The following is a 13,001-nucleotide window of genomic DNA, read 5'->3' on the forward strand; positions in this document are numbered from 1 at the left end:
ATCAGAAGATTGAAGGTTTGGAATCGAAGGACCAATTGCTTCAGAGGAAGAGTTTGGATTCAATGGGAATGGAGAGAAGGCTATTAGTGGCGAAGGCGATTTGGCTCTGCAATCGCGAAAGAAAGAAATCGAGTTTCAGTTGGAGATGGATGCGGTTCGTATTGTGTAGTCGAATAAATTGGATGAGATTGAAGCAATTGGAATCACATGGTATGTTTCTTAGATTTAGTACAATTGTTTTATGATTTGGGTTCTTAGATTTTGGATCGCAAATTAGGGTTATGTGATGGGTGTTGGAAAATTAGGGATTTGGGTGTCAATGTTATCCGGTATGATCCATGTTTTTGATATTGGTATTGACGAATCCTTAATCTCAGTATATGTTTGATTAGCAGTGTAAGAGCAAGATTATTGGTAGGTTGAGACTTTACAAAACAAGTGTAAAGACTTGAGACTGTACCAAACAAGTGTTGCTTTGTTGTCTTGGTTTTGTATAAAGAGATATTGAGCTCCTGGGGATTGGTTTTGCTAATGGTGATTGTTTGTTTCTTGCAGACAAGGATCAGACAATTTGGAGAAGAAGGTGGTTACTCTTATAGTCCAAGCCGCTAAGAAAGAGAGGATGCAGTCTCTTCACAGATTTACTTGACATTTCCATCTGAAAGCTCCTTCACTCATGAAGACGTCTCAACTTATATTCAGGTAAATCATATCTATATGTGTGTTGTGATGAAATCGGGTTATGGATGTGAGGAAGGCTCTATATGTTTAATGTACAGTTGGATTTGGGGGTCATGGTTCTTGTTTGTTTTGATAGTCATGGTTCTTGTTTGTTTAGTTTAGCATGTGATGTTTGTTTTCCAATCTAACTCTTTTCTTTTTTTTTATTCATTCTTTAACAACAAAAAGAATGCTAGATCATGAGTATAGAGTCCTTGTGTCTATTCGGCCATCAATGAAGGTAATTTATTATCCTTCTCTTTCTTAATTTACTTGATGTTAGTTTAGGTATAAGTCGAGTGAGTGATTGATGTCATTGCTTTCGGATGGTGGTTGTGGTTGTGATTAATACGCTTTTGTCATTGATTTCATTGCTTTAGTACTTGTTGCTTTGTGTTAGGTAAACACTTGATGCTTTGTTAACTATGTTTGTGTACTTGATGCTTTGTGTTAGGTAAACACTTAATTTGAAAATTTAAACCATTTACCAACAACTTTAAAACATAATTTCTTTCTTATAAACCATTTACCAATCTCTTTAACACACAAAAGTAAAATACACAAGTTCTTTCTTATAAACCCTTTAGCAATCTCTTTAATCCCTTTTAACACACACAAGTTCTTTCTCACGATATGGATTCAGACGAGTTTATGAATCCATATCTTCCCTCCTCTAGCTATATGAACCTGTTACACAGCCAACTTGATAACCAAAACCTCGAATACACTCCTTTTGATAGTCCATGTTCTAAAACTCCATCTGAACCCCCATCCGAACCTCCATCCCCTCAAGTAAACCGCAAGTCAAGGCATGCATGGTTACCAACGGATGATATCATGTTGGTCAGCGCTTGGCTCAACACTAGCAAGGATCCGATTACTTCCAACGAGCAAAGACGTGGAGCCTTTTGGGGGAGGATTGCGGATTACTTTGCATCATGTCCGAATGCTGTTGATCGGCCAAAGAGAGAGGCGAGTCACTGTAAGCAGAGGTGGGGGAGGATAAACGACTTGGTGTGCAAGTTCGTTGGCTGTTACAAGGCTGCCACAAGAGAGAAGTCTAGTGGACAGAATGAAGATGATGTGATGAAGTTAGCACATCAGATATATTTCAATGATCATGGAACGAGGTTTACCTTGGAGCATGCATGGCGAGACTTAAGATACGATCAAAAATGGTGTGCCTCAACATCTATTAAAGGTAGTGGAGTGAAAAGGGGAAGAGTGAGTGTTGATGGGTCTGAACCGGATGCACACCCGGTTGTTGATGTCGATGAACCATTGCCTCGTTCTCCTGGTGTTAAGGCTGCAAAGGGGAAGTCCAAAACAAGCTCAAACACCCAACCGGATGTGGAGGAAGATGGAAAAGCTTACTTGGAGTATCAGTTGGACCGTGTGTCTTGGATGTATGAGATGAAGGAGAAGGACTTCGCATTGAAAGAGAAGGAGTACGCTATGAAGAAGGAGCATATGAAGCATGTGATGCTTGAAAATCTGATTGCCAAGAAGGATTCATTAACTGAATCAGAAAAAACTCTTAAGGATAAGCTAATTGATGACATGATGTCATCAACTTGAATGTTAAAGGATTCACTAACTATGTTTTGTTTCAGTTTGTTTGTGTTTTTTTTTAATCACAGTTTTAACTATGTTTTAACTATGTTTTTGTTTCAGTTGGACCGTGTTTATTTTTGTTTATTTGGATGTATTATTAATCGTTTTGTTATGTTACTTGGGATTAATCGGTTGGTTTTGTTATTAATCAGTTGGTTTGTTATTAATCGGTTGCTCATGGTTATTAATCGATTGGTTTTGGTAATTGGTTTGTTATGTTATGGTAATTGGTTGTTATGTTATGGTAATTGGTTTGTTATGTTATGGTAATTGGTTTGTTATGTTATGGTAATTGGTTTGTCATTGTTATGCAGGTCGACAAGAGGCAAGTCACTCTTACCCGTGACACCAAAAGAAGCCGTGTTTGTACAAGTAAACCAAAACTCACTCTTACCGTGTTTGTACAAGTATTTTTGTTTTTTGTACTCTTACAACATGTTTTTCTATCATTTTAGACCACATATTGTATCCAATGTTTGTGTACCACAAAATTATAGTTTTACGTTGACCTCAAAATTTTCTATATAATGTCCAAAGCAAGCACACAAAATATTCACACCAAACCGATTAAAACACTACTCCTTCTCAAAATTTAAAACACCAAAGCACCTTTAATTTCCTTTATTTCCAAACTCTCTACAAATGGCTTCTTCTTCCCACAATAATGTTGATGACATAATTGATGAATGTTTTAATCAAACATGCGATCAAATCAGCAATCAAGTATGGCAAAATCTTCTTAGTCCACCGGTTCAACATCAACAACCACCTAAACCAAGAAAAAAACGAGTTTACATTGAAAGAAATCGAGAAGTCGGTCATGACCACTTGTGGAACGATTATTTCAGTGAGGATGCAACTTACCCACCCAACATGTTCCAATACCGTTTTAGAATGAACAAGCCATTATTCATTCGTATTGTGGATAAACTCGCAAATGAAGTTCCCTTCTTTCAACAAAGAAGAGATGCTACCGGAAGGTTGAGTCGGTCTACATTGCAAAAGTGTAAAGCAGCAATTTGTATGATGGCATATGGTTCTGCAGCTGATGCGATTGACGAATACCTCCGTCTTTCTGAAACCATGGCGCTATCATGCTTGGACAATTTTACAGATTCAGTCATAAATTTATTTGGAGATAAGTACTTGAGAATACCCACACCAGCAGATCTTCAACGACTACTCGACATTGGCGATTTTTGCGGATTTCCCGGCATGATAGGAAGCATCGATTGTATGAATTGGGAGTGGAAGAATTGTCCCACCGCATGGAAAAGTCAATACACCCGCGGATCTGGAAAGCCCACAATCGTTTTAGAGGCGGTGGCTTCGTATGATCTTTGGATCTGGCATGCTTTCTTTGGACCACCAGGTACATTAAACGATATCAATATTCTTGATCGATCTCCAGTCTTTGATGATATTTTGCATGGTCGAGCTCCTAAAGTTAAATACAGTGTCAACGGACATGAGTATAAATTGGCTTACTATCTGACGGATGGTATTTATCCNCTCTCTTTCTCTCGCGTCTGTATCTCCGAAACAAAAAAAAAAACAAATTGGAATCAGAAGATTGAAGGTTTGGAATCGAAGGACCAATTGCTTCAGAGGAAGAGTTTGGATTCAATGGGAATGGAGAGAAGGCTATTAGTGGCGAAGGCGATTTGGCTCTGCAATCGCGAAAGAAAGAAATCGAGTTTCAGTTGGAGATGGATGCGGTTCGTATTGTGTAGTCGAATAAATTGGATGAGATTGAAGCAATTGGAATCACATGGTATGTTTCTTAGATTTAGTACAATTGTTTTATGATTTGGGTTCTTAGATTTTGGATCGCAAATTAGGGTTATGTGATGGGTGTTGGAAAATTAGGGATTTGGGTGTCCATGTTATCCGGTATGATCCATGTTTTTGATATTGGTATTGACGAATCCTTAATCTCTGTATATGTTTGATTAGCAGTGTAAGAGCAAGATTATTGGTAGGTTGAGACTTTACAAAACAAGTGTAAAGACTTGAGACTATACCAAACAAATGTTGCTTTGTTGTCTTGGTTTTGTATAAAGAGATATTGAGCTCCTGGGGATTGGTTTTGCTAATGGTGATTGTTTGTTTCTTGCAGACAAGGATCAGACAATTTGGAGAAGAAGGTGGTTACTCTTATAGTCCAAGCCGCTAAGAAAGAGAGGATGCAGTCTCTTCACAGATTTACTTGACATTTCCATCTGAAAGCTCCTTCACTCATGAAGACGTCTCAACTTATATTCAGGTAAATCATATCTATATGTGTGTTGTGATGAAATCGGGTTATGGATGTGAGGAAGGCTCTATATGTTTAATGTACAGTTGGATTTGGGGGTCATGGTTCTTGTTTGTTTTGATAGTCATGGTTCTTGTTTGTTTAGTTTAGCATGTGATGTTTGTTTTCCAATCTAACTCTTTTCTTTTTTTTTATTCATTCTTTAACAACAAAAAGAATGCTAGATCATGAGTATAGAGTCCTTGTGTCTATTCGGCCATCAATGAAGGTAATTTATTATCCTTCTCTTTCTTAATTTACTTGATGTTAGTTTAGGTATAAGTCGAGTGAGTGATTGATGTCATTGCTTTCGGATGGTGGTTGTGGTTGTGATTAATACGCTTTTGTCATTGATTTCATTGCTTTAGTACTTGTTGCTTTGTGTTAGGTAAACACTTGATGCTTTGTTAACTATGTTTGTGTACTTGATGCTTTGTGTTAGGTAAACACTTAATTTGAAAATTTAAACCATTTACCAACAACTTTAAAACATAATTTCTTTCTTATAAACCATTTACCAATCTCTTTAACACACAAAAGTAAAATACACAAGTTCTTTCTTATAAACCCTTTAGGAATCTCTTTAATCCCTTTTAACACACACAAGTTCTTTATCACGATATGGATTCAGACGAGTTTATGAATCCATATCTTCCCTCCTCTAGCTATATGAACCTGTTACACAGCCAACTTGATAACCAAAACCTCGAATACACTCCTTTTGATAGTCCATGTTCTAAAACTCCATCTGAACCCCCATCCGAACCTCCATCCCCTCAAGTAAACCGCAAGTCAAGGCATGCATGGTTACCAACGGATGATATCATGTTGGTCAGCGCTTGGCTCAACACTAGCAAGGATCCGATTACTTCCAACGAGCAAAGACGTGGAGCCTTTTGGGGGAGGATTGCGGATTACTTTGCATCATGTCCGAATGCTGTTGATCGGCCAAAGAGAGAGGCGAGTCACTGTAAGCAGAGGTGGGGGAGGATAAACGACTTGGTGTGCAAGTTCGTTGGCTGTTACAAGGCTGCCACAAGAGAGAAGTCTAGTGGACAGAATGAAGATGATGTGATGAAGTTAGCACATCAGATATATTTCAATGATCATGGAACGAGGTTTACCTTGGAGCATGCATGGCGAGACTTAAGATACGATCAAAAATGGTGTGCCTCAACATCTATTAAAGGTAGTGGAGTGAAAAGGGGAAGAGTGAGTGTTGATGGGTCTGAACCGGATGCACACCCGGTTGTTGATGTCGATGAACCATTGCCTCGTCCTCCTGGTGTTAAGGCTGCAAAGGGGAAGTCCAAAACAAGCTCAAACACCCAACCGGATGTGGAGGAAGATGGAAAAGCTTACTTGGAGTATCAGTTGGACCGTGTGTCTTGGATGTATGAGATGAAGGAGAAGGACTTCGCATTGAAAGAGAAGGAGTACGCTATGAAGAAGGAGCATATGAAGCATGTGATGCTTGAAAATCTGATTGCCAAGAAGGATTCATTAACTGAATCAGAAAAAACTCTTAAGGATAAGCTAATTGATGACATGATGTCATCAACTTGAATGTTAAAGGATTCACTAACTATGTTTTGTTTCAGTTTGTTTGTGTTTTTTTTTAATCACAGTTTTAACTATGTTTTAACTATGTTTTTGTTTCAGTTGGACCGTGTTTATTTTTGTTTATTTGGATGTATTATTAATCGTTTTGTTATGTTACTTGGGATTAATCGGTTGGTTTTGTTATTAATCAGTTGGTTTGTTATTAATCGGTTGCTCATGGTTATTAATCGATTGGTTTTGGTAATTGGTTTGTTATGTTATGGTAATTGGTTGTTATGTTATGGTAATTGGTTTGTTATGTTATGGTAATTGGTTTGTTATGTTATGGTAATTGGTTTGTCATTGTTATGCAGGTCGACAAGAGGCAAGTCACTCTTACCCGTGACACCAAAAGAAGCCGTGTTTGTACAAGTAAACCAAAACTCACTCTTACCGTGTTTGTACAAGTATTTTTGTTTTTTGTACTCTTACAACATGTTTTTCTATCATTTTAGACCACATATTGTATCCAATGTTTGTGTACCACAAAATTATAGTTTTACGTTGACCTCAAAATTTTCTATATAATGTCCAAAGCAAGCACACAAAATATTCACACCAAACCGATTAAAACACTACTCCTTCTCAAAATTTAAAACACCAAAGCACCTTTAATTTCCTTTATTTCCAAACTCTCTACAAATGGCTTCTTCTTCCCACAATAATGTTGATGACATAATTGATGAATGTTTTAATCAAACATGCGATCAAATCAGCAATCAAGTATGGCAAAATCTTCTTAGTCCACCGGTTCAACATCAACAACCACCTAAACCAAGAAAAAAACGAGTTTACATTGAAAGAAATCGAGAAGTCGGTCATGACCACTTGTGGAACGATTATTTCAGTGAGGATGCAACTTACCCACCCAACATGTTCCAATACCGTTTTAGAATGAACAAGCCATTATTCATTCGTATTGTGGATAAACTCGCAAATGAAGTTCCCTTCTTTCAACAAAGAAGAGATGCTACCGGAAGGTTGAGTCGGTCTACATTGCAAAAGTGTAAAGCAGCAATTTGTATGATGGCATATGGTTCTGCAGCTGATGCGATTGACGAATACCTCCGTCTTTCTGAAACCATGGCGCTATCATGCTTGGACAATTTTACAGATTCAGTCATAAATTTATTTGGAGATAAGTACTTGAGAATACCCACACCAGCAGATCTTCAACGACTACTCGACATTGGCGATTTTTGCGGATTTCCCGGCATGATAGGAAGCATCGATTGTATGAATTGGGAGTGGAAGAATTGTCCCACCGCATGGAAAAGTCAATACACCCGCGGATCTGGAAAGCCCACAATCGTTTTAGAGGCGGTGGCTTCGTATGATCTTTGGATCTGGCATGCTTTCTTTGGACCACCAGGTACATTAAACGATATCAATATTCTTGATCGATCTCCAGTCTTTGATGATATTTTGCATGGTCGAGCTCCTAAAGTTAAATACAGTGTCAACGGACATGAGTATAAATTGGCTTACTATCTGACGGATGGTATTTATCCAAAATGGGCTACTTTTATCCAATCTATTCCGCTACCACAAACTCCAAAAGCCTCTTTATTTGCGAGACAACAAGAAGCTGTGCGTAAAGATGTAGAGCGTGCTTTTGGAGTTTTGCAGGCTCGATTTGCCATAGTCAAAAACCCAGCTCTTGTTTGGGATAAGGTAAAAATTGGAAAAATAATGAGAGCGTGTATCATACTGCACAATATGATAGTAGAAGATGAACTAGATGGGTACACTCTGTTTGATAAAAATGAATTCGCACAATTGCAATCAAATAGAGCTTCAGAAGTAGACTACATGCTTCCAACAACCAGGCCTTCATGTGTCGAAACTATGCTCAAGATTCGAATGGATGTTCGTTATCGAGAAAAACATAAACGATTGCAAGATGATTTGGTTGAGAATATTTAGGCAAAATTTATAGCAAATCAGTATTAAAATTTATCATTTTCTCCATTTATGAATTGCACTTCTATTGTAATATGTATTAATGTTTTTATTATGTTTTATATGTTTAAATTAATTAAATGCAATATTTTTTATTTTTATAAAATCTTAAATGTTTACATATTTATATTACTTCTATTCTATTTATAATTTTTAAATTTTAAAAAAACAATATTTTCAAAAATAAGAGACCCAGAACTAAAACCTACTATTGGAAGAGAAAATTATAACGAGTATTGAAGAATATTGAAATTTCACAAGAATTCTAATTGATTTTTTTCGATTTACAACTTCATACTTAAAATGATAAGAATCATTAGCTTCCCGGTTGAATCGGCTTATTTGATTTGGTTTTTAAAATATTGCTGAATTGATTTGGAACTCGATTTTTTTATTTTGTTACAGAGTTTTAATTTGTTCCAAAAAATATATATATATCGAAAAGACGTGAGACACAGATGTTTTAGTCTGTTGTTCAAAAAAAAAAAGATGTTTTAGTCTGAGTAAAATACTACTCATATGACTCAAAAAAATCGATGGGAAAAAAGATCCCCCATGCATATGCACAGGGCGCTCATAATTTTCATTTTCTATTATTACTTTTTTTTTTGGTTCGCTTTGCATAAAGCCAGTTTCTTGCGTTCTTCACTCAATGTACACATGAGTTGTTTTATGCAAGACACATCACACATGCTATTATCTACACTAGCTACTATATATGTACCACAACACAACAAACTTTTACCGAACTATTTAGTCGTGGGATTCTACTCTCTAGTCCCATAATTCCTCATGCTAGACTTGCGGAAAACTTCTTGCTAGAGAAATCGTCACCTCTAGGCTCTCTAGCTAGTTAATATTAAATGAGTAGAACAGCGAACAATGTATAGATAACAGACAATCTTCAAAAGAAGGTAGAAGATTGTGACACAGAGATTGTTGGTCGCCATGTGAAACGTATATAAACACAGGACAAATGTTACTATGGCAGATTTGATAGTTGAATTAATTAATGAACTCATGGCTGAGTCATTTAAATGTATAAGGTTTTCGTAAACTTATCATAAAGCATTAAAAAGTTGTTTTATTACATTATCAATATTTTTTTTTTGTCAACAATATATTGTTTCTTTTAATTGCATAAACCTGAAAATTTATGTATTCTCTAAAAAAAAAAAAAAAAAAAATTAATGAAATTACGTTATAAATACTTGCAGACGTGAAAGAGTGGTATATTATATACTGTATTTATCAATTATCACTAAAAGACTTAAGCGAATATTCGCGTAAGTACTCAACTATTACATATACAGTTTACACACACACACACACACACGATTCAAGTGACTCCAAAGAAAAATGCATGCATATTGCATGTCGCCTTCCAAAGTTAACGTTGATTTCCATAATAAAACACATTGCTTTTTCTTCATCACACACGATTTGTTCTTTTTATGTAACTAATTATAGCTTACTAAACGAAGAAAAAGAGGTTTAGCTCCTATCACTACCTTACTAATTACTTTTGTTAGGTTCCTATATGTACTTGACAGGAATCTTTTAATGGTTGATATCTATTGTACTAATTTTATAGATTATATAAATTACCTCTAGTGATTTTATTTTTTACTAAGAGGTTACGTACGGGCTAACCGCCTAAGCATTAAACTCCGATTTCTTGATCTAAAAAAACTATTAGTCAACCACGTTTATTGTTCCCTAGCTAGTGTCGACTGTGCTTGTTGGCAGAGGTGGAGAATGGATATGCAGATTCTTCGATGTATTTGATTGCATATAACCCTTTAGAAGAGATTTAATATGTATACTTAATGTAACGTCGTTCCTAGAGGATATATTTTTCACATTAGACTTATTGCTCATGGCAAGAGGGTTGCTTGACTTTGAGGTGTTGACAAACGGTGGTCGAATCAATGGATGAAGAATTGAAGATGGATATGATACCATATGACCATGTAAAAGGTTGAAATGTTGAAAGGTTTATTGTATTGCTTAAGATACGAAAACGTACACATAAATTTAAAATTTTTATATAATAGATTTAATCTAAACTAGGAAGTATTCCATAGCTCAGGACTGACGTTTTCTTCAGAGAATTATAATATAATAATAAAATTATAATTGTATATATTTTAATATTTATTTTGTTTATGACCGTGTTTAAATTCAATATTGCAGTTATTTGGTAAATCTATATACAGTATCTTTATAAATTAATTATTTTGGGATTTATTAATTTTAAAGAGGTTTTAATTTATCGATAAATTAATAAAATATTAAATAATAAAAATTTTTGTCTATTCATATTTTCAAAAAATATATATTTCAAAATATAAGTTTTTGTTCTAATTCATATTTGTTTTAGAATTTCCTTTAATTATTTATAGTTTTTATGCTTTTACAGTTTACAGAATATTGTTTATAGTTCCTTACATATGTTGAGATAAGTTTCATCAAGAATAAAGAGTAAACAAACAACACCAATCAACTAACTTTTCTTACATATAAACATATATTTATATTTATTTTATATAATTATTAATTTATGATATTCATATGACCATATGTATCTATAAAATTTTCCAAAAAATAATATCTTACTATTTTATCGAATTATGTCATTTTTATACTGTCCGAACTCAGAACCGGAAAAAATTTATTAATTTATAGCGATTATTAATTTCTCGAATATTAGTTTAGTATTAATTTATAGAAATTTTACTGTACATCTTTTGAATTTGACATGCTTGGATGTCGGATCCACATTCAAGTATGTATTTGCTTTTGTATATATAAACTACTAAGAACAAATGTATAAAACAAGAAATATGTATGAAGTAGTATAGAAATGCCAAGAATGGATAGAAGATATAGTATATCTTATTACATTAAACGGTTATTACTTAGAGGGTATTCAAAATAGGATTTTGGAGGATTTTGTAGGATTTATGATAAAACGGTTATCTTATTATTCAAACGTATTACATCAAACATCTTTGCAAACCGCCACCATAAGCAGAACAGAGAAACTCACTGTGAATTAATTACAAGAACAGAGAAACTCACCATGAATGAATTATAAGAGCAGAGAAATTACAGTGAATGAAACAAGATTCACTCTTAAGTCTTTACAAACCTCTGTAAACGAGAGAGGATAATAGAGATAGAGAGAGAGTCCAGAATTTGTTTTTATTGCAAAATTGTAATTTGTTTTTTTAAACCAATATTTCAAAAACACACTCTGGAAGGTGGGATTTCTTAAATAGGATTTCCCTTATAAAAATGTACCCAAAGTCTCTCACAATCACTATTATGTTTAAAAAAAAAATTAGTTTTGAATAACAGTGGATTTGTTATGATTTTTGTAAATTGTTGATTGTATAACAATGGATTGTGAGTGATTTTGAATGATTTTTAACAAATTTCATATCTAATAACAGTGGATTTGAGATGTGATTATAAAATCATTAGTTGAATAACAGGAGATTATAAAAAAAATCACAAATCCTCCAAAATCCTATTTTGAATACACACCCTTTAGTAGTGTAAATTTAAATTTTTAATCCATATTAATAGAGTTTAATTTTGGATGTAGCGAAACAATTGTATGTCTATACTTCATATTTTTGAGTTCATATTTTGTCGAACTATACCCAAACAATCATATAATGATCTCATTGTACAAATTATTTTAGAAGATTATAGTATATTAAGTTATTTGATGTATACTATAGATTTATATTATTTGTTTGCTGTAATTGAGTTATTATTTTTGAGATATTTTAAAAAATTAATTCTAATATTGTATTTATGAGCAAATAAAACTTATTAATATATCAATTTACATTATTTCAATTTTATCAATTTGTCGATGTAGAACATTAAACACATGTTCTTTTTCATTGATTGAGTAATATATTTTCGTTTTCTAAAATTCGAATCACAAAATATGCAGAAAAAAATTCTACATATTTACTAACCATATGTATCATTTAATAATTCCAAATAATTTGTAAATGAAATCAAAGAAATATGATAGGAGAATCATAATTATAAATCTTAACAAAAAATTTCAAATATAATAACTAAAAACAAATAATAAGATATAATTGGTATAATGATAAGTTAACAATTTTTAAAAGATTAATTACTATTTTCGTCCATAATTAATGAGAGAGAGTGAGTTAGTTTTTTACAGAAAAAAATGTATTAATTTAAAATCTTAATTTATACTTTTATTCTGAATGAGAAATTTTAAAAACAAGGTTGTAAACAAGGAAACAAAACTACATGTCTTACACAAGATTTAAAGTTTTGACTAAATCTTTTTCGGTAATTTTGATTACATATGTACAAGGTACTAACCCGCGGAAAACCGCGGGCTGAACTTTTTTTGTGATGAAGATTTTTAATAATTTTTTTTGTTATTATGTTATTATATTATTTATAAAGGTTTGTGATTAAAAATTTAGTTTGTTTATATTAAAAATTTTTGTATTTTAAAAATGTTTGCTGAAAACCTGTCAATAAAAAATTTGCATGTAATGAATAAAATTATTTAAACCTTTGCAATTAAACGCAATCCTTACTATAGTTGTGAAGTAAGTAAAAAAAAATATAACTAACATGTAAAAAAAGTAACTAAATATAGCTAGTGAAGGTTCTGAAAAACCTCTTAAAAAACAACATTCATTGTTTTTTTCTGTGACTTCCCTTACTTGTCTATAATAACTAATAAGCACCTTCAAGCATTAAATATATTTAAATCTCAACTTAGTTTTATTTTCCT

At 33.4% G+C, this 13,001-nt stretch overlaps 2 protein-coding genes across 2 annotated transcripts; both read left to right on the top strand.

The window, feature by feature from the left end:
* Positions 1,354 to 2,298, top strand: LOC104709356 (glutathione S-transferase T3-like). The gene has a single exon (XM_010425984.1). The coding sequence runs from the start codon at positions 1,354 to 1,356 to the stop codon at positions 2,296 to 2,298; it is 945 nt and encodes a 314-aa protein (XP_010424286.1).
* On the top strand, positions 5,252 to 6,196 carry LOC104709357 (glutathione S-transferase T3-like). Its single transcript, XM_010425985.1, has one exon. It carries the CDS (start codon positions 5,252 to 5,254, stop codon positions 6,194 to 6,196), a length of 945 nt encoding a protein of 314 aa, XP_010424287.1.

This window comes from Camelina sativa, chromosome 8, assembly GCF_000633955.1.
Source record: "Camelina sativa cultivar DH55 chromosome 8, Cs, whole genome shotgun sequence".
NCBI classification, from domain to species: Eukaryota; Viridiplantae; Streptophyta; class Magnoliopsida; order Brassicales; family Brassicaceae; genus Camelina; species Camelina sativa.